Raw genomic sequence first — 21,917 nt, 5'->3', positions numbered from 1 at the left:
ACCCCCCACCTTCAGTTATTGTGGCTGCAGATGAGCGTTCGGGCTTTGGGGTGGCTGGACGCGACCGTGACTCGTGGTTAAGCCCGACGGCAGGTTCTGCAACCCCGGAGGCCACCCGGGCGGGAGCAGAGCCGTGACGGGGGTTAGAGGGGCAGCCACAGGGCGCACAGCCGGCGCGGGGGAGGGGAGCACCGTGCCCACCGCCTCCCGCAGTGCTGCGGGTGCTCGCTCTGCACCGAGCTGTGCAATGAGAAAGCGCCGGGTACGCGCATTTTCAAGCAGCCGGTACCAAGCACACGGGTGCAGCGCGGTTTTGGGGCGAGCCGGCTCCCTGCTCCGCGCTGTGTAATTTGCCTTTTTCTTTCACTCCACCGGCACGTTTCCGGGCAGCTCCCGCCGGGTCTGTTTGATGCGGGCCACCTCCCTACCTCAGCCGCTCGCCGTCCCGCACCCTCCCGAGCCAAGGGGGCGCCCAGCCCGGCGCTGGCGTGGAGCGGGCTCCGGCGCAGGGGCCGCCCCCGCCGCTTCCTCCGCCGCTGCTCCGCGGGCAGCCGCGCTCGGCGGGGCGGCGGGAGGCGGAGGAGGTGCCGCCGCCTTCCCGGGCCGGAGCGGGGCAGTGCGGTGCCTCCCTCCCTCCCTCCTTCCGCCTGCCTCCGCGCCGCCGGCGCCAGGGCTCCTTCTGCGGCGGCGGCCGGGACGCTGGGACGCCCAGGTAAGACAGAGCCGGGGCCGCCGAGCAGCGGGGCCGTCCCCGCAAGGCCACCGCGGGGGCCGGGCTGGGCGCGCCACCAGCCGGGGCCGCCCCGAGCGGGCAGCCCAGCCCGGGCCCCGCAGCATCGCCGGGCGGCGGCCGTTGTGCCCGGGCAGCGCGGCCCGGCGGCGGCTCGGAGCGCGCTCGGCGGCGGGAGGCGTGCGGTGCCGCGGGAGCGGGGGTGGCCCGGCCTCGACGGCCACGCGTCGCACGGGGCTGTAAGCGGGAGCTGTGACAAAAGGCGCGTTTTAAACCTCTGCTGAAATTATTTGCAATTTGTGCAATATGAGGGGTCGTAGCCCAGGCTGCCAAATCCATTTTAAACGTAACAGTTGCTGGGTATTTCCTCATTTGCTTGACTTCTCTGAGGCTTTCCTTATATCCATGTAACGGCTGGCCTTTACTAACACAGTTCCAGCTCTGGCACAGTTAGCCTGGTGTGTGACTTCGGCCACTGCAATAATTCCCCCTGCTTTCCGTCCCGCAGCGTGGTTATCCTTTCTCGGTGGTCAGTGCTGCGGTCCAGCCTGCCTGTGGCTCATGCATTGGGTGGCTGGATTTGCATGGTGCTTTTCCACAGGCTTCCTTTCTGCATCCCTCTGAGTTAGGACTGGTAATTACTTGAACTGTAAACGGAGCTTTTCAGTGTAGTCATGACCATGAGCCCTCTGCTTGGAATGACAGATGCGTACCTTACTGTGACAAACGCTGATCTGAAACAGTATTGTTTTATGAGTCAATTAAATGAGGCTGTAGCTTTTATAGATGGAAAACCTGACTGTAGCAGAAATGCAGACAGAAAGGTGCTTTGCGAGTACTTGCTTCTGGAGCATTTGTTTTCATTTTAGAGTAAATGTTGCTAATGCTTTATCCTGTCTTACTGTTGATAGAGCATGGCTGCAGGGTGAAGCAGCATTGTTTAATTTCTCATCAGCCCCCAGCAACTGGAAGACAGGCTGTTACTTAGAGCTGCTGTATAAATGTTTTGGGTATTTTGGGCCATCAGAATGGCACCCATACCAAGAGGCTCCCACTTACACTTGAGGGAGCACCCAGAGTGATTTTGGAGGTGCCTCTCTTTCCTTCCAGCACACCGGCTGTGCTGCTTGCATCGCACCACCTGTGCAGAGTTGGCCCTTTAGGTGCCTGGGTCCCACTTCACATGTGCAGCTCCGGTAGGTGGGGAGGCAGCTCCTGGGCAGGATGCTGCTTGTAGCCTTTTGGTGGCTATGGTTTGTAAGGGGGCTAGAGCAGGGAGGAGCCCGTTTGCTCTCAGACTCTCCTCTGACAGTCTTCGTATTTCTTTAGGTTTTATTTTGTGTTTTATTTATTGAGAAACTGTATCTTATGGGGAAATAATCACATTTGTGTCTGCATTTAGTCCTCAGTGAAAGGGTTCTTTACACATTCTGCTACATTTCTACATTAATTATGAATATTTTGAACAAAATGATTTCTATGTGAGATTGCCTGCTGAAACCACTGAAAACAGAGCAGTGTGGTTATATTTGGCACCTGGTTACGCACTCCTTTTTTTTAATGCGATAATCTCACGAGTGTGAAAATCAAAACCAAAGATTCGGAGTTCGCAGACTTAAAACATACTGCCAGTTAAACCTCTGTTTGAAGTCACTCTAGTTCTCAGCTGCCAGACCTGATTTTTATTAGCCCCTCAAAATTTATAGGAGTACCATCTTTTTTTTTTTTTAATGATGACGTAGAATTCTTAAAATCTTTTACATCTTTTAAAACCATTGATTGTGAGGCATGTACAATTATGTCCTAAGTTAAGTTACATTTTAATTCTTAGCTCTGGGCTCAGTATTGTGGATTTGGCATCGCAGTGTATCCAGTAACCTGGCTGACTGCCTACAATGGCTAAAAAGGGAGAAAAATGAATTAGAGCTGATAAAGCAGTATCAGCTCCATATTATTTCATCTTGCCCTGAAACAACATTGTATACAGAAATTCCGTGATAGTCTGGTATCCTGTAATTAAAATAACTGGGAAGTGGTTGCTTCTACAGAATTGCTTGGAAGCATCAAGAATAGTCTTCCCCTCCACCAAATGTAGGTGCAACCTGTTTTAGATTTAATTCCCTCTGTGTTGTGTTATGTACACATAAACTGGGTACACAAGATAAGCTGCAGAATGGTGTAAGTTTCATACAAATATCTGTATCTCAAATATGCAAAACATTTTCTGTTTCTTGGACAATAGAAGCGTGTGCTTCCGGCTGTCAATGCAAAGATCACGGAAAAAGTGTCTTTAGCCCCTGCTAACCATTGGCCTCTAAGATGTTTTTCTAGTTTTGCTGGTTTTGACTTTTGTCAGTAACCTATTACTTTTTCACTGTTGAACTTGGAACTGTGGTTTAAAAAAAGGCAAGTTTGTGTGTGCCAACGAATCAGTTGTAGCCATCTACAATGGCTCTCCTGCAGAAATAGGGGAAGAAAATACCAGTATAAAAATCAAAAGACATGGAACTCTGTATAATACTTGAACAGAGTGAAGTATGGAGAAGAAGGCCTGAGGTGGTGGGGTTGTTATATTTCAAGGAACTTACTTTTGAAGGACATCTGTCACATATTTTTAGATTTGTACTACAGATATTTTTATTTTTAGGTAAATGCATCTGTTTGTACAGATATACCAACACCTTGCCTAAAAAGTGACAGCAGTGGTCAGTCAGTTGTCGCACTGTGGAAGTTAGAGTGACGATGTTCATTAAATGACCTGCTGATACCCATAGCTTCCTCCCTTGTGTGAAACTCAAGGGAAGAACTCTCATTACACCGATTGTGGCATGACAGACCACCTCACTGCAGACATTGGCGCAATTTACCCTAATTCTCCTGGCCAGGGCCTCGTGCTAGCACTAGTCATTAGAGAGGTTACTGGGGCACAACTCTCCAGAAACCAGTGAAATTGCACCTGCCTTTTAACAAAAGGTCAGTCAGGTGTCAAGAAACGTATTTTTGTTAATGGAGGGTGTTACTTCTAAAGGCAAATCCCCAGTTTGCTCTGCTGGCCCTCAGGCAGAGGAGCATTCTGCTCTCCTGATTCTGGCCTGGTTTTCTAAGTGTGTTTTCTGAAGGAGAAAGCATTAGGAAAGGAAACAGTGTGTAGGTGAGGGAAGCCAGTGTTTGGGTGGACACATTATGTCTGTTGTGGCAGAAGAGGAAGTGGGGAGCAGAACCTTGTGATCGACCGCTGCCCCGTGGCCATTACAGCTCCGGCAGTTCTCAGTCATCCCCTGTCCCGGCTCAGCTGCACGGGCTGTGATTCAGAGTCAGGGAAAATACCATGTGAGGAAAAAAAGCCTTGAAAAACAGATAGACTTCCCTTTACGTGTAGGGAGATGAGTCTCATCATAGGAGATGCTTTGCAGGTGGGGGAGCAGGTTTTTACAATTTGTAGACACAGAGGTGGGATGGGGTAAGGAGAGGCCCATTCCTTGCAAGCACCATGAAGTGGCTGGTGTGTTCAAAGGGGATCATGAACTCTCTGGAAGAGTAGCAGAAGCCTCCTGGGAGTAGGTCAGTCCATCACAGGCAGGGTTTACCTGTCTTAGGAAGAATGACATCACCTAGGAGAAGTCTTTGGTTTTGACAATACACAAACATATAGGAGGAAAATTACATTGCTGAAAAGATGCGTCTTAGTTGAATGACTGTCCTGTATTCTGGGCAGTTCACTAAAGCTCGTGCCTAGCTTGGTGTGGTCCAGGCTTGGTACTGTGGGCAGGAGAGATGGTGTTCAGGAGCCTGCTGCAGAAAGATGAGTCGCTCTGGGGGAGCCTGAGCCTGTCTGTCAGCTGACGTATGTACGAGAGCTGTTTCCCATCTGCTGAGGGCAGCCACAGGACTCAGCTCGTGGTGACAGGAAGGAGAAGTGTTTGGCCACAATTGTAGCTGCAGCCCCTCTTCCAAGGTAAAGCAGCAGGCTGCAAACCGGGCTGCCCTGTTTCAGCTCGTCAGGTAAAAATCCTGTGTGACATTAAACAAATGCAGGAAAAAGAAAAAAAAAGTATTTCAGTGTGCTAAGGTGTCTGGGACCTGGGCGAATGCTTTCTTGGCACTCCTGCTTTTCCCCATTCATGTTTCTCTCTTATCAGAGGATGTATGAATGGGTACCACTTTGCTACATGTAGGGTATAACTTCATGTATGCTCAAGTAGGTCACAGCTGAGTTTCCTGTCAGGAGGGGTTTTGTTCAGCCCTGTGCTTATTACAAGCTGCGATCTGATTAAATTGTAAGAATGCTTTAGATCTAGACCTTGTTCCCACTTGAATGTGGGGCAGAAGAAACTGGCTTTGGGTGATATGGGAGGTGGGGTTCTTCCTTCTGAACCAGGGTCTGGGCAGGACACTGGGACCCTGCTCTGCTAGAGAGCATGCTGTCTGTCCCCTGTCATGTTAGACTGGGACCAATTCCTGACAATTTATGCCTGTTAAACAAAAAAAGGTCCTCCCCCCTTTTTTTTCCTCATCTCCAAAGAATAGCCACATAACTGGCCATCAGACCCAGATGATAACTACCCTTTAGTTTCAGCTGAACATAGTATCCGTTGTAATTCTGTCCGAGGCAGCCCTGTGCACAAGTCTTCTTGTCAGGTTCCCTCTGCTAGCCTACAGGGTAGGTGGGATAACCACAATACATCAAATTCTTAATGTATGCAGGGTTGCTGCTTGTCCTGTGAATTACAGGATGTCCTGTATCATGGGCTCAAGCTCTGTATCCTGGCAGAAAGAATAATTGTGTGGTTTCCCTGCCCTCCCCCCCCCCCCCCCCCTCGCAATTAGAAGCATCTCTTCCCAGCTGAAGCTGCAAACTGCAGCCATTCCCCATTGCCACAGTGGAAGGAGGAGAGAGGGGGCCTGCCCCACCTTGGGTTGGGTGACCCAGTTCAAGGGATGTGCTCTTAACGTGTAGAGTTGAGCTGAATGGACTGTTTTTTCTGTCCCATGGGAGGCCCTCTAAATGGGTAATCTTAAATATACTTTAGGAAGTGAAATTGCTACCTAAACTGTGTCCAGAAAAGATGCTTAAAATAACATTATTTTTTTTAGCATGAAGAAATCTAGCGCTCAGGTGTTGAGTAGGGGGTTCAAAACTGCTGGTGCAACTTCAATTCAGCTTGCTTGTGCATAATTTGTTTAAGATATGTTTAGTTATGTAGCCACATGTGGTTTTCTTTTCCCATCAGGCCACTGTTTCATTCAGACTGTGGCTGGTTGGGCTGTTTCGGTTTTATCATGGTAGGCTGTGAAGGACCAACTTGTCCTCAGCGCTGAAGGCTGGCACCAGGCTTGTGGCTGAGGGGACTTCTCGTTCATCCTCCGTGGTGCTTGAGTGGACCAGGTTCAGTTGGTGGGAGGAGGCATATTTACAGCTGCAGTTTTTCAGATGAACTGCGAGGGTCTGTTTTACGGCGGGGCAGCCTGGGAGAAGGACACAGTGAAAGGGTGTGGGGGCAGTGAGGGGTTGGCTGGAGGGCTGTGGTTCTGTCAGGGGCTGCAAGCGGCTCTTCCACCATCGCACCAGCTCTCTTTTCCCACCGAGACACTCTCTCAGACCATGAAGGGGATTACAGCTGTCTGATTAGAAACATGAAGTCATGGGCAAGCAGCAAAATTCCCTTGATTTTGTTAAGTTAGTTTTCTGGATCTCTTAAACTGAAACTAACTCTGAAAGTCAGTGTGAAGCAGGCATTCCCTGTGAAAACCTGAGACCTAGCCATAAAGGACTATCTTATCTTACATTTGCAGTGTCTTATCTTTAGTGCTTGTCATTTTGACCTCAATGAGACTGGATTGTGGCAGCCCAGCTTCTGGTGATGCCCCTTCTGTAGTATCCTTATGCCTCACCACAAGTAACCAGAGTGGTACTCACCACAAGGTACTACCGAGCATTAATGACTGTATTGCATGGTATCTCAGAGAGCGTAAGCTGAATGCTGTTCCTTAATGTGATAAATGTCTTGTGACACCTGACAAGTGCTGTTACTCCCTGTTTGGCTTGCAACGTTTGGAACAACACCCCATCAGCTGAGAACTGACATCAAGGAGAGCAGGCAAGCGGCTTAGCTAAAAATGCTCATTACCTTGCAGGAGTGAGAGGAAGGGGAAAATGCAAGACCTCGCACTGCCTCAGTTGCGTTTATTTTCAGGTTCAGTGGGAATTTTTTTTCCCTGAATTGTGTTTTGACACGAGTGAACCTACAGTCCTTTGGTGTTGCTTAGGCCGCACTGTATGTGAAGAAGTTCTTCAAGGTCACAGCCTGGATTTTCAGTCCTGTATGTGGAGAATTTATTAGTAAGCAACTGAAATGCAAGTAGAAGTTTAATGATTTAACAGAACTCTACAAATGATTTTAGGGTAGAACTCTGTGGGATCTGCTTCAATAACTTCAGGAAAATAGGTCTTGCTCATCCAAGTATCTCTCCAGAAAGTACCCAGCAACGTGGATTCTACTTGAAGAGGTTTTTGGGTTTTAATTTTTAATCCCTATAATAATATACATGTGGTTCAAGCACAGAGCAACACAGAAACTGAAAGGCTTTGTTAGCTGATTAAAGAAAATGAAAACTACTGTAGTACAATCCTTCAAGTAGAATGTCAGCTGGACATGCACGAAGCACGAGAATGTGAAATGTGGTCTGGTAGTGTTACTTCTATGATTTTGCGTGCAATCAAGTGGTAATTCTCTCACCAGGAGTTGTGTTGTCCCATCTCAGTGAAGTGAGGGTGTGGTAAGATGGGGAGGGAACTTTGATTTTCATTAATGTGAAATTTTGCTTGTAACCTATCCAACATAACAGGGTAATAGAGTCTGGAATCAGAAGATAAGAATGCTGAGCTTGCCAGCGCCACTGCTTTGGTGTGTGTAGCCCTGAACTGTCAGATGTGGGAGCAGCAGTATGAGATCCTGGGCTTAATGTGTAACAGTCATTCGTTTTGGGTTCAATCTCTTGTACTTGTTTCATAGTGGAGGCAATGTATCCTGGTGAAAACAATACAGGGGAAACCTGATAAACAGAAACTTGCGTTATTTTCTGTCCCCCACTTGCTGCCTTGGGTTTTTCCTCTTGCACAGAAGGCAGTTCTGATGCATAACTTTAGATTTATCAGCACTGTCTGTATGAGAGAGATTTGGGGCTAGTAGGTGCAAAAAAGCAAGTTATCAAATGTCCTTATAATACTACCTCATAATAAATACTTTGAGGGGAAATATACCCACTAGTCAACACATGAGTTGTGGCCAGTAGGTCATCATCTGAGTCAACTTCACAGCTTTGTCTTCAGGTGAAATTCCCTGGTTTATTATTATTGAAGTATTTCTTACTGTGTAGCTTCCACATAGTGTAGTGGGTGCTTGTTTCTGTCTCTATTTATATTTTTCTTATTAAAGGCTCTATTAATGAATATGTTTAAACAGAGTGTAGCTTCTGGTATATTTAATTTGAATTAAACAGTTTATAATGGGGGAAAAAAAGCTTGTTATGTAAATTTTTAGCATATATTGCTATCATCTTACCACATGCCATATGGTTACCTGAGCTATGTCTTTTGCATGCCTAATTTTGTTAAAAGTGTAATACTGATGTACAGATGTTGGAATTGCACCTGGTGGAGGATACAGGGCATGCAGGAGCCATGCCTAATCTCTTGCTCGCAAACCTGTTCAACTCTTGCTCAGATAACCTAACTAGTCAGTGTTCAGTATTACAGCTTGCTGCTAAGATGTTCTTCATAGACCACCTGAAAAGCAACCGAAAGTCTAACTAAAAAGAGGGTAAGTTTTTTATTAAGCTTATTATCTTTTTAGGCAGAGAACAGTTGGTTCTGTGCCTACAATGGGGCTGTTAACAGCTGTTCCTATGGAGTTAGGCATAAACTTGGCTCTCATCTACTCTGTATGAATGACCTAGAAGGATGGATGCTTGATAAAAGATACAAAGATTATTGTGATTGTAGTAATATGGAGAGTAGAGCGTAGTCTTCAGCAACCCAGGAAAAAGTAACAGCTTGTCCCTGGGGCTGGTTCAGGGCCATCTCATCTAGTTCTGCTAAGTTGTTGTTACGAAAGAAGAGCAACACAGCAGCCATCACTTCTCTATAACCTAACCTAGTGCTTATCTAGAGGTAGGTTTCTCTTCTGCAAGCCGTGTACCTAAGAGTCCCCCCAAATTCCTGAAAGCTGACTACTTTTTTCTTGCAAATTTCCCCTGACCTCAGGACTTCCTTGCAGCTCTTCCCAGCCGTATGCTTATTTTAAGATCATGTGGTCCTTAGCTGGAGGGTAGCTAACTTATTAGAGAAGAGTCTCTGAACTGGTTTTCCCACAAGCCATCCCCTTGAGGCTCAGGGATGCATGCACAGCTGTCATCTGTAGATACTAAAGCACCCAGCTTGGCTTTGATGTTGCAGGTGCTACAAGTGTTTACCCATTTTGGGAAATTATGCCGTTTCTATATAGCTGCAAATGAAGAATATCTTGGAGTGCTGCAGAAGGGGTAAAAGGATTTATACCTGAATTCTGATGACACAGTTCCATCTGACTAAAGAAAACCTGATGATTGAAATAAGAGAAATAATCTTAGAAGACAAACAGCTAAGGAGCTATAGCCTGCTATCAATTTGAGATAGTTTATCTGAAGAAGCAAAAAGTTCCTGTACATTTCTTGTGAATAAAACATAAGTGCAAAAAGCAGGTAAGAGGTTGCTAGGTAAATAGCTTGCTTCCCTAGCAATAAACAGTGAATATATAGTTGATGGTTGCAGGGTGTCTTAAAAGCAAATGCTGTTTTGATTCAGTTCAGTTTTGAGGAACTTCTCCAAATAAACTCATCTTACTAATTGTACTGCTGACTGGCAGATTGTGAGGGTGAACTGCTGCCTTTTTGAGTACTGTGAGGTCATTATACCTGGTCCAACAGGGCTCTGATGGACTACATAGTCTGAGCTTTTGTAACTCAAGGCTGGCTCTTGAAGGTGGGTTTCAAAGCCTGTGTATCCATATCACTGAACTTCCTGCAGGCATTGAGGAAATTATAGGTGCTGTGTGACCCACTGTGCTTCTACATATGCAAGGATAGCAGGTTGTTTAAGGGTAGCCTGGGACAGAGAGTGGTTGAGATGAAGTCATAATTGATGCCCGCTTTCTACTTAGTGTGGGATGTACCTACAGACCACTTCTATATACCTCTTGTAAGACATGGAAGGTGTATTTTTAATTCATAAAGCCTTTATCAAACTTAAAACCAATCCAGTTCATGGCATTCTTTGAAAATTCTTTGTCAACCCAGCGACGAGTGACTTAAGATGTTCATCCTTGAGCTTCTCTGCGTTTTTTTCCGTGGAGTTCAGGTGAGAGAAGCTAGCAATAAGTTGGCTAGGATGACAGGCAGGTGCAGCAGAATCCTCATCCAAATGAGTAGTTCCAGGTTAGCGTTTAGTACAAGTGTAGGGCAGTGCTGGTCCTGCTTTCCTGCCATCAGGGGCCAAGCCACGGTGTCTATGCCATATAGATGTACCAGTGGCACTTTGCCATGGCAGTCCTTTGGTGCAGAGAACAGCCAGCCTCCTTAGCAGTATTTCGGGTTTGCTTACTGCTGGCAAAGTATGTTCAAGCCAGAAAAGCTTTCCTTCAGCCACTGATTGGGTTTTCTTGGCAGCTTTTAAGATGATCACAAGTAATCATCTAGAAGGCTGGCTGTTGCTTTTGTGTGTTGAAATACTATTGTTGGTTCTAGCTCCAGAATGAATGGCCTTGGGACCAGAGGAGAGGTGGTGCTAGATGTCTAATAAGGTGGCTTATTTCTACCATTCTTCACTTCAGGAGGTATCTCAGCCCAATGGTACAAAACAAGGCTGTGATCATGTTCAGATGAGTGCAAAGTTAGGGTCATTGTATTGGTATCAGTTACTTGGCATGTATGCTGGCAGATCAGAAAGAGTTAACTTCAGTAGCTGGAGAACAAGTAGTTCTCTAACTTCAGTAGTCGGAGAACATGTAGTTGTTTAGGGGAAAAAGTTCATCTTGGAGTGTTTGGAAAGAGAAGTTACTGAGGAAGTATTAGTCATTCCCTGTGTATAAAGCAAGTCATAATTCATAGGTATTACAGTATTTTAGTTAGACCATGTCAAAAGAGCATCTTGAATGCTGAAATTATTTTTGGTATAATACATCACGTGCTCACCTGAGATTGTATAACATTTGGAAAAACAAATTCATATTGTGAAGAAAGTAAATTAAACTGACTCCTCTGGGGTAATTAAAAACCTCAGGAACTGTTGACCTCCTTTCTTTTTTAATTTTTTTTCCCCATAGATTTGATTTGCTTTTCTTAGTCTTGCAGTCTTGTGTACAATAGCAGTTGACCTTGTACTTGATGGTGAGCTTTAGGATTCCTAAGCAGAATTGAGTTCAGTCTCTCATTTCACAAAACATTTATTTTTCCAGCCCTCTAAATCTCTGGCTTCCTGGAGAAGTAGGAAAAGATTTTGCAAAACATCGCCCATTTCCTTTGCCAATCTCATCTTTGCCTGTTTCTTTAGTAAGTGGGTGTTACTGTTTCTCCTCCCTTCTTATCGGCAGGGGATTTTAGGAATAAAGCCTAAGACAACAGCTCCACTTTACCAAATCGCTGGTGGGGGACTGGTGGAGTAGCCTTGGTCTATGTAGAAGTGAAGCAGAGACTGTTCTGTGTGAGCCTCTGCTCCTCCAGAGCAGTACCTGGTTCGGGGATAGCTCTTCCATTTTCCTCTCTAACTTTACTTTGAAAATACTGGCTAGAACAAAGAGTACCGTTTCCTTTTGAAGGCACATAACACACATAAGGAGAACCAGTATACCACATACCTCCTCCCAGTTCAGACCCTGACCTTCCCTTTCTGTAGTGCTTTATCTTCTACCTCTTCTCTGTCAGCTGAAGGCCAGTTGTGTTTGTGCAAGTAAACCAAACTAATATCCGTCAGCAGACCTTTATGCTGCACAAGCAAATCCCTTTATGCTCTGCCTCATCTGGTCAGCTGCAGTCGAATTTTTCACAGCGCCCTGAAGTCCTGGTGATGGCACCACAGCACGGTAAGAGCTGCTGTATGACAGCAGACAATTAAGTTTTACACTTTTCACTGCACTTTATGTGGTAGTTAGGAATAAAAATATACCTGAGCAACAAAGTTCAGACCTGGGAAAAATCTTCTGTCTCCCTTCTAAGGGTTAATATCAAATGTCAGTGCATGAAAATAGTAGTTAGGCTTGGATTTGGTCCTTGTCTGAACAGCATGGATTAGGCATCGTGGAAATGACAAGTGCTGTACCAGGCAGCGTGTATAGTTAGCAACAGCATCCTCAGTCAGCTGTTTAAATTCATCACTGAGAATGCACTGCTGCCCTCATTCAAAAATCAGAAATCTACCCTCAAAAAGACGTCTTTAAGAAGAAAGTGAAGTTGCTTTTTTTTTTTTAATTGCCTTCTTTAATTTTAATCTTCCTTTAATTGAATCAAATGTATGATAATTAAATATAGTGTATTTTCTCACATGTGATTTTGCTGGCTGTTGCAGGAGGTTTTGTCAGAAGGCCCAGCTAGGGCTAAGTTCATCTTCTTTTAAGAGTTTGGTGTGCCTGTGTGCTAAGGCCACCAAATACAGAAAGCTCGTGCCTGGAAGCTGTGTGAATGCAGTAGACCCTGCTGCCAGGGTATTTCATTTGCCAGACTGCCTATGGCTTCTGCTGAGCCCGAACCCACAGGTCCTCAGAAAAGATCACTTCTGCTTGTGGATTTGAGATTGGGTTTCTTCTGTGGGAAGCACTGTTTGATTGTGGTAGGCTGCCTTGAAAGCTTTTCATAGTCTACAGCAAAAATAATGTGGTAAGTCTGGGTTCTGGAGTGGAAGTTAACAATAGCAGTTAATGCTAGCAGCATTATTATGGAAATAATATCAGCCATTAATTGCTGTATGTGGGTTGAGCAGAGGGTGATGCAGAGCCATATTATAGATGTGGTTACAGACCAATCTAATATTCTTTAGTCTAAAAAAACCTAGTCTGGTAGATTATTTGAGATCTTCTTACTGTTAAAAGTTTTCTCTGTGTGGTTTTGTATACATTTTTAATTAACTTTCCCATTAATATGATGAATTACAGCTACTGTCTATTTATACATATAAAGACCTCTTCCACCCAAAACATAAATCATCAGCTTTCCATGTCATGTTATTACTCTGTGTGAGAAAAAGTGGGTGGATGAAGGTAGGGGTTAAACTTTAATCTACAGAGATGATGGTGAAGAACAACGAAGACTTTTCACAAGCGTTGAACAAGCAGCAAAAACACAGGCTTGGAGATGTTACAGCTGTACCAATGTCACTTTGCAGGCAATAAATACAGTAGGGGAACAAGTTCATGTTCAGAAAGATTTGCAACTCTTGGGCAGTGGGTTTTGTGTCTCTTTAGTACAGAAATGAAGATGACTTTTTAGTCTTCAATGAAATTGTGAGATGAACTCATAATACCTTTTGACTAACAAAACAAACGTGGGAAGTTGGGGATAGCACACAAAGCAAGAGCTGAGTATCTTCTTTATCACCAATACAGTTTCTCGAGACAATACTGTTTCTTAAGACACGTTGAAAAGCTTTTTCTCTCTAGAAAGGATGGCTGAGTGTGCAGAAGATCAGTAGAAAACTTTTGGATTTTGCTACTTTAACTGATGTTTCAGAGTCTTTGTTTTGGTTTTTTTTTTTTGGGGTGTGTGTGTGTGCCTTGTCTTCCTGTGTCCCAAACTAGGTTTCAGCTTTATTTTCTTCCAGCAAAGTACATTACAAATGCTAAGAGGTTTTTGAGCCAAATCAACCGAAGGGCAAAATAGTCAGTGCAAGTTCATAGGTATTGCAGAGCTTTTGTGTGGAAGAAGTAAGAAAAGCTACAAATACTTAGCTCTAGAGGAATGAATAAAAATATAAAAAGTTGTTGAGGTAAGTGAAAATTGATAGGCCATCCTTTGTATGGTACCCCACAGTGTTGCTAACTCAAAGTTAGCAGTAAGCAATTTAAATAATAATAAAAAATATTGACATATCCATGTCTACATACCTTCTACATCATGCATGGTAATAATGTAATTTTTATTGCATCAAGCAGAGGTTCCTTTCCTAAATAATTTATTTGTGAGGGAATTGATGAAGCTGCACTATAAAGCTGTGAAAGGATAACAGTCATTGGAGCGTACTGCTTACAGGAGGTCACAATAAAGAGAAGAACCGAGTTTACAAATTATTTGGAGACATGCATGTGTTATTCTCCTAAATCTGAACTCATCATTGTAAGGGGGAAGAAACCCTTTTGCTGCTCTTACCATTTTCCCCAACCTGTTCTGTGCCCTTTGGCTCTACCTCTCTTGTGTGGTGGTTGAGTTGATGGTCTGCTTTGGTGTGATGAAGCACCTCAGTGCCAGCTGACCCTATCTAAGAAGGACTGTCACTTTCTCAGTGTTGATTTTCTTCACTTACCCCAGCTACCAAAGTTACAATGCTAGAAGGAAACAAATGCTTGTATTTTGTAAAACATAGCATGCCTGTTTTCAGAGGATGAAAGTTTTTCGGAAAACTTGTGCTGGTTGCAATGAAATACTCCTGCATGTGTACGTGAGTAGCTTTCAGTTGAACAAAGGGTATTTTGCAATGTCACATGTTCTCTCAGGCTCTCCAGTCAAAGAGTTGTCACTGAGTTACCCCTTAGCCTGTTTACTTGTTAACCTAAATTTAGTGCAGGCAATTATGATTTTTATTTTCACACGGTCCGATTACATGCAAGATCAGCCAGTGATTTTTTGGCAGACTTTCAGATGGAGACAAGGATTTTGCAAACCTTTGTGTTTAATTTTGAAATTTATTTGAAAGTAGCCCCCCAAAATGGCATTTCTGTCAGTTAAAAAAAACCAACAAACCAAACCAAAACCAAACCAAAACCTTACATATGAAAGAAATGGTGTCTGAGTCTGCTGTTTTAAAAAAGAAAAGAAAAAAAAAAGTGTGTGGGGGGAGAAAAAAGCAAATCCAAATATTTTTTACTTCTCCTTTTTCTGGCATATGGTATATTTCACATATACTTTAGCATAATCTGTCATAATTTTAAAATGGGAATTGAGGGAAAAAATACTGTAATGATATTTTTTTGTATTTGTATTTATGTGAAATTTACCATTTGAACAGGGATTAATATCAGTTGTCTTTTATTGGGTTGGCTTCTATTTTTTGGAGTTTGAATTTGCAACCTTAGGCGTGGGACAAAGACTTTTCTGCCATATGAAGCAGAACAACAGATTTTGCAATCCTTGCTTATATTGAGTAGTAATTATTCAAATAAGCCTGTGCTGGCTTCTCATGTAACTAACTATTCACATGTACTTGGTTTGTAGTTTCATGATAAAGCGACAGCAGCTTCAGCAGAAAAAAACCAGGGTAAGGAGTTCTCCTTTTCTTCCTTTTGCACTGTTTCCCCTCTCTACCCAGAGCTGCAGCATGCTGCCTGTTCACTTACCCACGGCAGGGACACGCTATGAACTTGATCAGCAAACTGATCTGAAATAATTAAAAAAAAAAGAGAAAAAATATTCTGGATGAGTTACAGATTTGAGTCAGAATTGAGTACCACCTGTGAACTTAAAATTGACATTTTCCTTTATTTTTTTAAATTGAATTAGTGAATTTGTATAGTTTTAATGTGCTGCACTAGGTGATAAGTTTCCAGTGTTAAATATGCAGACCTGGAATTGCGACCAGTCTGGATTGATGGGTCCGAATTCTGAAAAAGAGCAGTTGTGCTGAATGCATGAAACCCAAGTCAGAAAGCTGAGGATGCTGATTTCTTAGAGGGATTCTCTGTCTTGAATGGTAGCTCATCAGCTTAGCATTAAGGCTTTGCACTGAAGAACCCAAATTCCTAGGTAAATGATAACCATCGCTGAGGAAGGGTTGAAACTCAGAAAACAGAGTTCAAGCTTGATTTTTATTTTTGTTTTCAGTCACAGACAGATGTTTTTGGCTGGTGTTCATCTTATGAGTGTTGTGATATGTGTGTGTTTCAGAATGCCTTTTTTCTTATGAACCACTCTGTGACTATGTGTGATACAAAGCTTTGTGCTGTAAAAAGTGACAATTAATTAATGCATTTGAATCAGAAGCCTTGGTCAGCTGGGATGCGCTTTCTCTTCTTTACTCACTAGAACATCTACTGGGGCTTTCATTTGTTTATTCAACCATTTTAATGTTACATGTGCTTACCAACTGGCTTGTGGTGACTAATGATTTCAACACACACAATCCAGGAGCTGGGAGTGGGAACCAGGAGGTGTGTGGGTAGTGTTGCAACTGCTGGGGTTACCTCATCACTTAGTGCCTCAGTTTTCCCCAGTGAAAACCGGGAAAGGTAAGAAGCTCTGTCTTCATAAGAGCTTCATAAGAAGCTCTGTCTACAAGTAAAAACTTACTTTGTACGTCTTGATTAATATTGACTTGGCAGTTATCTTAACAGTTGTTTTCATTTGTTTTGAGGAAGGTGTGTGCTGACTTCAGGGACATACAGGTGAATATTTGTATAATGTGAAGATGCATAGTGCAAGTTGATGCAGACTTTTCCATACTTAAGGTTGAGAATATTTTCATGCTGTTAAAAAAAAAAAAAAGCTGAGAATCTGTAACTCTTTCTGATTTCAGTCATAATTCTGAGTAATCAGCATCTCTGCAAATTAGATCATATTTGTTGTCACGTAACTAAAGCTGGCAGGGAACAGGGCAAGTCCTTGGCAGGAGTGATACTGTGAGAAGTTTAGAGGGGTGTCAGTCCAAACTCCCACAGCTGTTTGTAACGAGATAACATGTTACGCAAACAGCTTCATGTCCTGAGGGATGGTCTGGGAACAGTGAATTATTTGGGGGCGAGAAGGGCACAAACTTTCTAAAACTGTACTGAAGAAAAAGTAGTGATGTATGGGTTTGATAAAAGGTACGGGTGGCTGTTACAGGTGCTTCTCAATAAAGTATTGCAATTTTGGAAAGGAACTTTCAGAATAATGGGTGAGGGTTCAGTTGTCCAGAGCCTTATTTATGGAAACAGAAATGTGGCTAGAGCCATTGGCTTGGAAAAAAACTGCAAACAGAACAGGTTTCTGTGACCAAATGCAGATTCAAAGGCTGATCTTATGACTTGGGAAACTGGTTCTAATCTGCAGAGATCTCCATAGCAGAGAGAATTCAGTGTAGCAACCAGCTGCAGGTGTTGACCAATTACATTACTGATGTTTTTATTTTTTAATGCTGTTTTTATCAAAAGGATTTTTGTTTTGTTTCTTGTATAATCTTTATGAGACTAAAGAAGGCTGGTAGTGAAACAAAACATTTTAGCATTATCAGTACTGAGATTTGAAATCATAGTTCATGTTGAATACTCCTTGTGTTCTCTAGTGTAGCGCTCCGAGGATCTCTGAGATCACAATTTCCAAGACAGGTAATAATTCTGTTTCCCTTAAGTGCCAACAAAGGATTTGTACTACAGAGAACAGAAGGGTTGTTTTGCGTGGGAGAACTTGTGATGGGAACCCTTACAGTTTTGTGTGCGTTAAGCTGGGCGGAATGCTAACACTGGCTTGTAATGCTTTGAAGAATGTTTGTATTTTCAGTTCATGGTAGTATCCTTCCTTCTGAAATTATCTTTAAGGTTGCCAATTTAGTTTTAGAAGAGCTATAAAACAGAATTGGCCAGCTTTAGTCATTAAAGGATGCACCCAATACAATTACTAATTAAAAAGATCTGTCTTCTTCCCAGGAACGCAATGTGACAGATGACCAACAAAATATATGCGTCTACATGCATCAGAGGTGGAGAAACAACAAAAAGAGATTATTCGTAATAATCACCACTTCCAATCCTATTATAGTCTTTTACTTATGCAGCCTAACCTGGTCTTATTTTGTAGTTCCATGTAAACCGCAGACTAATTTTTTTCTAGCGTATGCAGAGATACACCTTGAAGAGAAAGGGGTATTTTAAACTAGTGAACAACTACATCCAGCTGCGTGAAGTGGTAGGAGTGTGGGCTATGGGAGCTTCATTGGCCAAAACAAGGAGCGGAACGTGGTATTGGGACTAGACTGGAATGCAAAGGGTGTCATTTCATCTACTGTCACAACAAATAATGACATGTTTAGGCAGAAGCAAAAGGAGCGGCACTGAAGTCAATTTCTTTACCTTACAAAAGTAAAGTTTAAATAAAACTAATGTTTTGAGGAGGCCTGTGGCTCTTCAACCTTCTCTGCACAGTGCTGTGAAAAGCGCTATTTTGTTCATGCTGAAGTTACGTTGCCTGCAGACAAAAATGTACATACGTTTCCCTGGTGAATTTTGAAATACTCTAAGTAGTAAATAGGTGCATAAATTTAGCCCTGTGAGAAATGAGAAAAGCTTTGTGTGGTTTTTTGATATATTTTTTTTTTTTACTATGTTGGAGACAAGTTTCCTCCTGGTACAGAGCTCTGCAGTGATTATCCAGAGCTTCAGCTTGGGTTATCCCCCTGCCCCCTCCACAACAGACACTTGAGAAGATACTTGCAGTCGTGGTGCTTCAGCAGGTGCTGCTGTTCCTTCTTCAAGCCATGGCTTTGGCCTGCAGCCGTGTTGCTCTAGCCTGAGCTGTGGTCCAGGTCTGTGCCTGCAGCATGCCCTGGTTTCGGGCAGAAAGCTAGAAGGGGAAAGCTAAGGGGCGAGGGGAAAGGATTCTGGAACAGCTTCTGCACAACCTCTCCCACACCTTTCATTTCTGCCTCCGTGCCACCTCGTGTGTTAAGACTGTGCGGGCAGCCGTCTGTGCTGTGTGGTGAAACCCCCGGTTGGATCCCTTCCCCAGCCTGCGTCCCAGCCCAGCGGGAGGAACGCTGCACCCACACAAGGTAGTGGCACCCGAGCAGCTGAGGGAGGAGATCAGCTGTGTTTAGGCTGCCAGCATTGCAGAGAACAGAGAGATTGCCTGACAGGGTTGCTGGCAGGACGCTGGAGTCAGGTTTGCAAAGTAACTGTGGGTGTGTTCGTTTTTACGTACTCCGAAGTCTGTCCTACAGGTATCAGTCATGGTGTAAAACTTTAAAGCAGCTGGGTGTTACTGAGCATCCAAACCTGTCAGAAGTAAATTAGATTGTTGATGGTCAGCATAAAGTCTTTTCTAAACAGAAGGTGGAAGGCAGATACTTAGCACTTCATGAAAAGTAAGCTTTACTTCTTTGGTCTCAAATTGACATCTTCTAAAAGACCCTTTGTGTCTGAAAATTTTCAGTAATAGGACTGAATTTTCAAAATGTCTTTTACTGATCCACGTTCAGTTTTGTATACTGAACTTTTTTGCACATGGCATTTATATATGCACAGACCTTAGCAATTAAACCTGTGATACACATTAGGACTTTGTGGTGAAGAGTAGTTGTACACTGCTGTTTGCCTGGAGCACGTCTTGGACTTCTCACCCGTATTTTCTGTGATGTGGGCTGCAGTGCCGCTTGTTTCACCCCAGTCGGGTACTGCTTTCGGCTTCCTGGGAACGTGCCAGTGCAGCCCTCAGCTGAGCAAAGCCTGAACTTTCCTGTCTAATAATTAACTCTTGTAAACTTCCAGGTGATTGGGGAAAGCTCCAGCTTTCTGTGTATTCCCATAGTTTTGTTTATAAGTAGAAGGAGCTTTTTTACTACAGAAATCTCCAGCTCTGTGATCCTCCAAAGATACTGTAATGATTTATTCCTCTCGTCTTCACAGGAACTGATATTCAATGGCTAGAAACAGAACTGACAAGTGGCTGAAATGAATACGACTACTATACTACAAGAGATTTTGATTAAAAGATCACAGCAGAAGAAGAGGACTTCTCCCTTAAACTACAAAGAGAGGCTTTTTGTACTTACAAAATCTATGCTAACATATTACGAAGGTCGAGCAGAGGTAGGAGACACAGATTTATACTACAGAGTGCCTTTGTTCCTTTTTTGTTTTTGTATACTATTGGCTTTTTTCCTCCCGTACATCATAATGTCAGGAGTGGGTGGGGGGAATGGCCATGGGTGGCAATGAACATCTTACTTGTCTTATTTGTAAGGCAGATAAGTTTTCTATGCCTCTGTCAAAGTTAACTGGTTCTTAACCAGAGCAGTAGTACATAGCCAGAATGCCAGGAAATAAGTTAGAACAGCTTTTATAGCTGGTCGTCACAGCTAATTTCTTTCTCTCTCCAGAGAGATGAAAGATCACTGCTATTACAAAGTGGGGGAAAAGGCAGGATGTAGCTGCTTGTTTACTGTGAAGGCCATTACTTTCACACCGAGGAATTAACTGAATTTAAACAGGAGAAAGAGGATTTAATAGAAGCAGTGCATTGCAGAACAAGTTCACTAGAGATGAGATCCATTAGAGTGGATCATGTTACCTAGTGACTGAGATGAAGCAGGAAGCAGTTCATCTTCAGCAGCATGAGCAGCTCCCCTCCGTTACTGCTTTCTGTGTAAATTCACTTACACTTGAAGTCAATAGTGTGAACTAGGCAAATCCTCAGACCAGCATTTTTTTCAAATGAGCTCCAGACTCCCTTTCTTCAAGATCACCTGCCGCTGGAGTGCCCTGTTATACCTTTAGTGCTGGGGGTGAGATTTTTCGACTTAACTGAGGCTGCTTTCCAGATTTGTCACAATGCTGAAGGTGATTAAAATGGCTGCAGTAGCTAGCAGAGCGTGCTCTACACCCTGGGAAGCCATTCAACAAATAAAACTTAATAGAGACAACTCTGCAACCCCTTGTGTCAGCTGTCTTACCTCTGATGAAAGAACAGGAGAGCTGAGGCTTTTGCTAAGCATGTTTCTCTGTCAGACCTTGAGCTTGCAGCAGAATTGAGCTCATTTACCACGCTCTAAGACTGCAGCAGTCTGTTGTAGCTGCTGTTCTCTGTATATAGTTTGGATGTGGTCAAGGGATCACAAACAGGCTGAGGTTGGAATGCACCTCTGGAGGCCATCTGGTCCAAGCCCTGTGCTCAAGCAGTTGCCCGGGACTGTCTCCACAAGGTTTTTGAGTATCTCCAAGGATGGAGACTCTGCAGCCTTACTGGGTAACCTGTGCCAGTCACTCTCACAGTAAAGGTAAAAAAAAATAAAATAAATTTGGCACCACTGGAAAGGGCTTGGGTCTGTCCTCTTTGCACCCTTCCTTCAGGCATTTATACACATATGATATATACGTCTATGTGTGTGTGTTTAAAATAGATATAAGATCCCCGCCGTAGTTTCTCCAGTCTAAACAGTCCCAGCTCTCTTGGCCTTTCCTCATAGGAGAGAAGCTTCAGTCCCTTCATCATCCTTGTGGCCCTTTGCTGGACTTTCTCCATTATGTCCAGGTCTCTTGCCTACTGGGGAGCCCAGAACTCGACATAGTACTCCAGATGTGGCCTCACCTATGCGGAGTAGGAGGGAAGGAGCACCACTCAGCCTGCTGGCAATACTTCATCTAATACTGCCCGGGATGCCATTTGCCTTCTTTGCAAAACACTGGTTTGCAACCCAGTGTCCACCAGGAAACCCAGTCCCTTTTCTGCCCAGCTGCCTTCAGCTGGGTGGCCCCCAGCATATATTGATGCAGGGGATTGTTCCTTCTGAGCCACAGGACTCTGCACTTCTCCTGGAAGAAGTTTCACGATGTCCCTGTCAGCCCATATCTGCAGCCTGTTGAGGTCCCTCTGGATGGTAGCATGACCCTCTGGCCTATCAGCCACTCCTCCCGGTTTTGTGTTATCAGCAAACTTGCTGATAACTTGCTGCCCCTTCATCCAGGTTGGAGATGTTGAACAGGACTGGACCCAGTACTGACCCCTGGGGTACAGCACTAGTTACTGGCCTCCAGCTAGACTTTGTGCTACTGACAACCACCCTCTGCATCTGGCTGTTCAACCAGCTCTCAGGCCACCTCAGAATATGAATTTGTGTATTTTTGTTGACTCTGGATTTAAAATACGGAATTTTAGAATGCCTTTTTAATTTTCTATTTTAAATCCTGCTGCCTTGCCCCCCTCCCCCCAAATAAATAGGTGGAGCCTAAGAAGCACTCTGAAACATGTCTTGCATGCTTATCCT

General features: G+C 43.8%; 1 protein-coding gene across 4 annotated transcripts in view; it reads left to right on the top strand.

Annotated features, from left to right (window-relative positions):
* The first annotated feature begins 288 nt into the window (after positions 1-288).
* The window catches only part of TEC (tec protein tyrosine kinase), a 53,252-nt gene continuing 31,623 nt past the window's right edge, over positions 289-21,917 (top strand). Inside the window, exons 1-2 of one of the 4 annotated variants that reach the window (XM_055723838.1) lie at positions 578-712; positions 19,561-19,743. In XM_055723838.1, coding sequence (XP_055579813.1) covers positions 19,606-19,743 — 138 coding nt within the window. In that variant the 5' untranslated portion in view covers positions 578-712; positions 19,561-19,605. Of the gene's footprint in view, positions 713-11,699; positions 11,845-19,234; positions 19,744-21,917 lie in introns of those variants that run through there. The other 3 variants (XM_027797283.2, XM_055723824.1, XM_005433599.4) reach the window with 3 other exon arrangements.

Source organism: Falco cherrug, chromosome 1, assembly GCF_023634085.1.
Source record: "Falco cherrug isolate bFalChe1 chromosome 1, bFalChe1.pri, whole genome shotgun sequence".
Taxonomy (NCBI): Eukaryota; Metazoa; Chordata; class Aves; order Falconiformes; family Falconidae; genus Falco; species Falco cherrug.
This window is presented reverse-complemented; position numbering and strand designations above follow the sequence as displayed.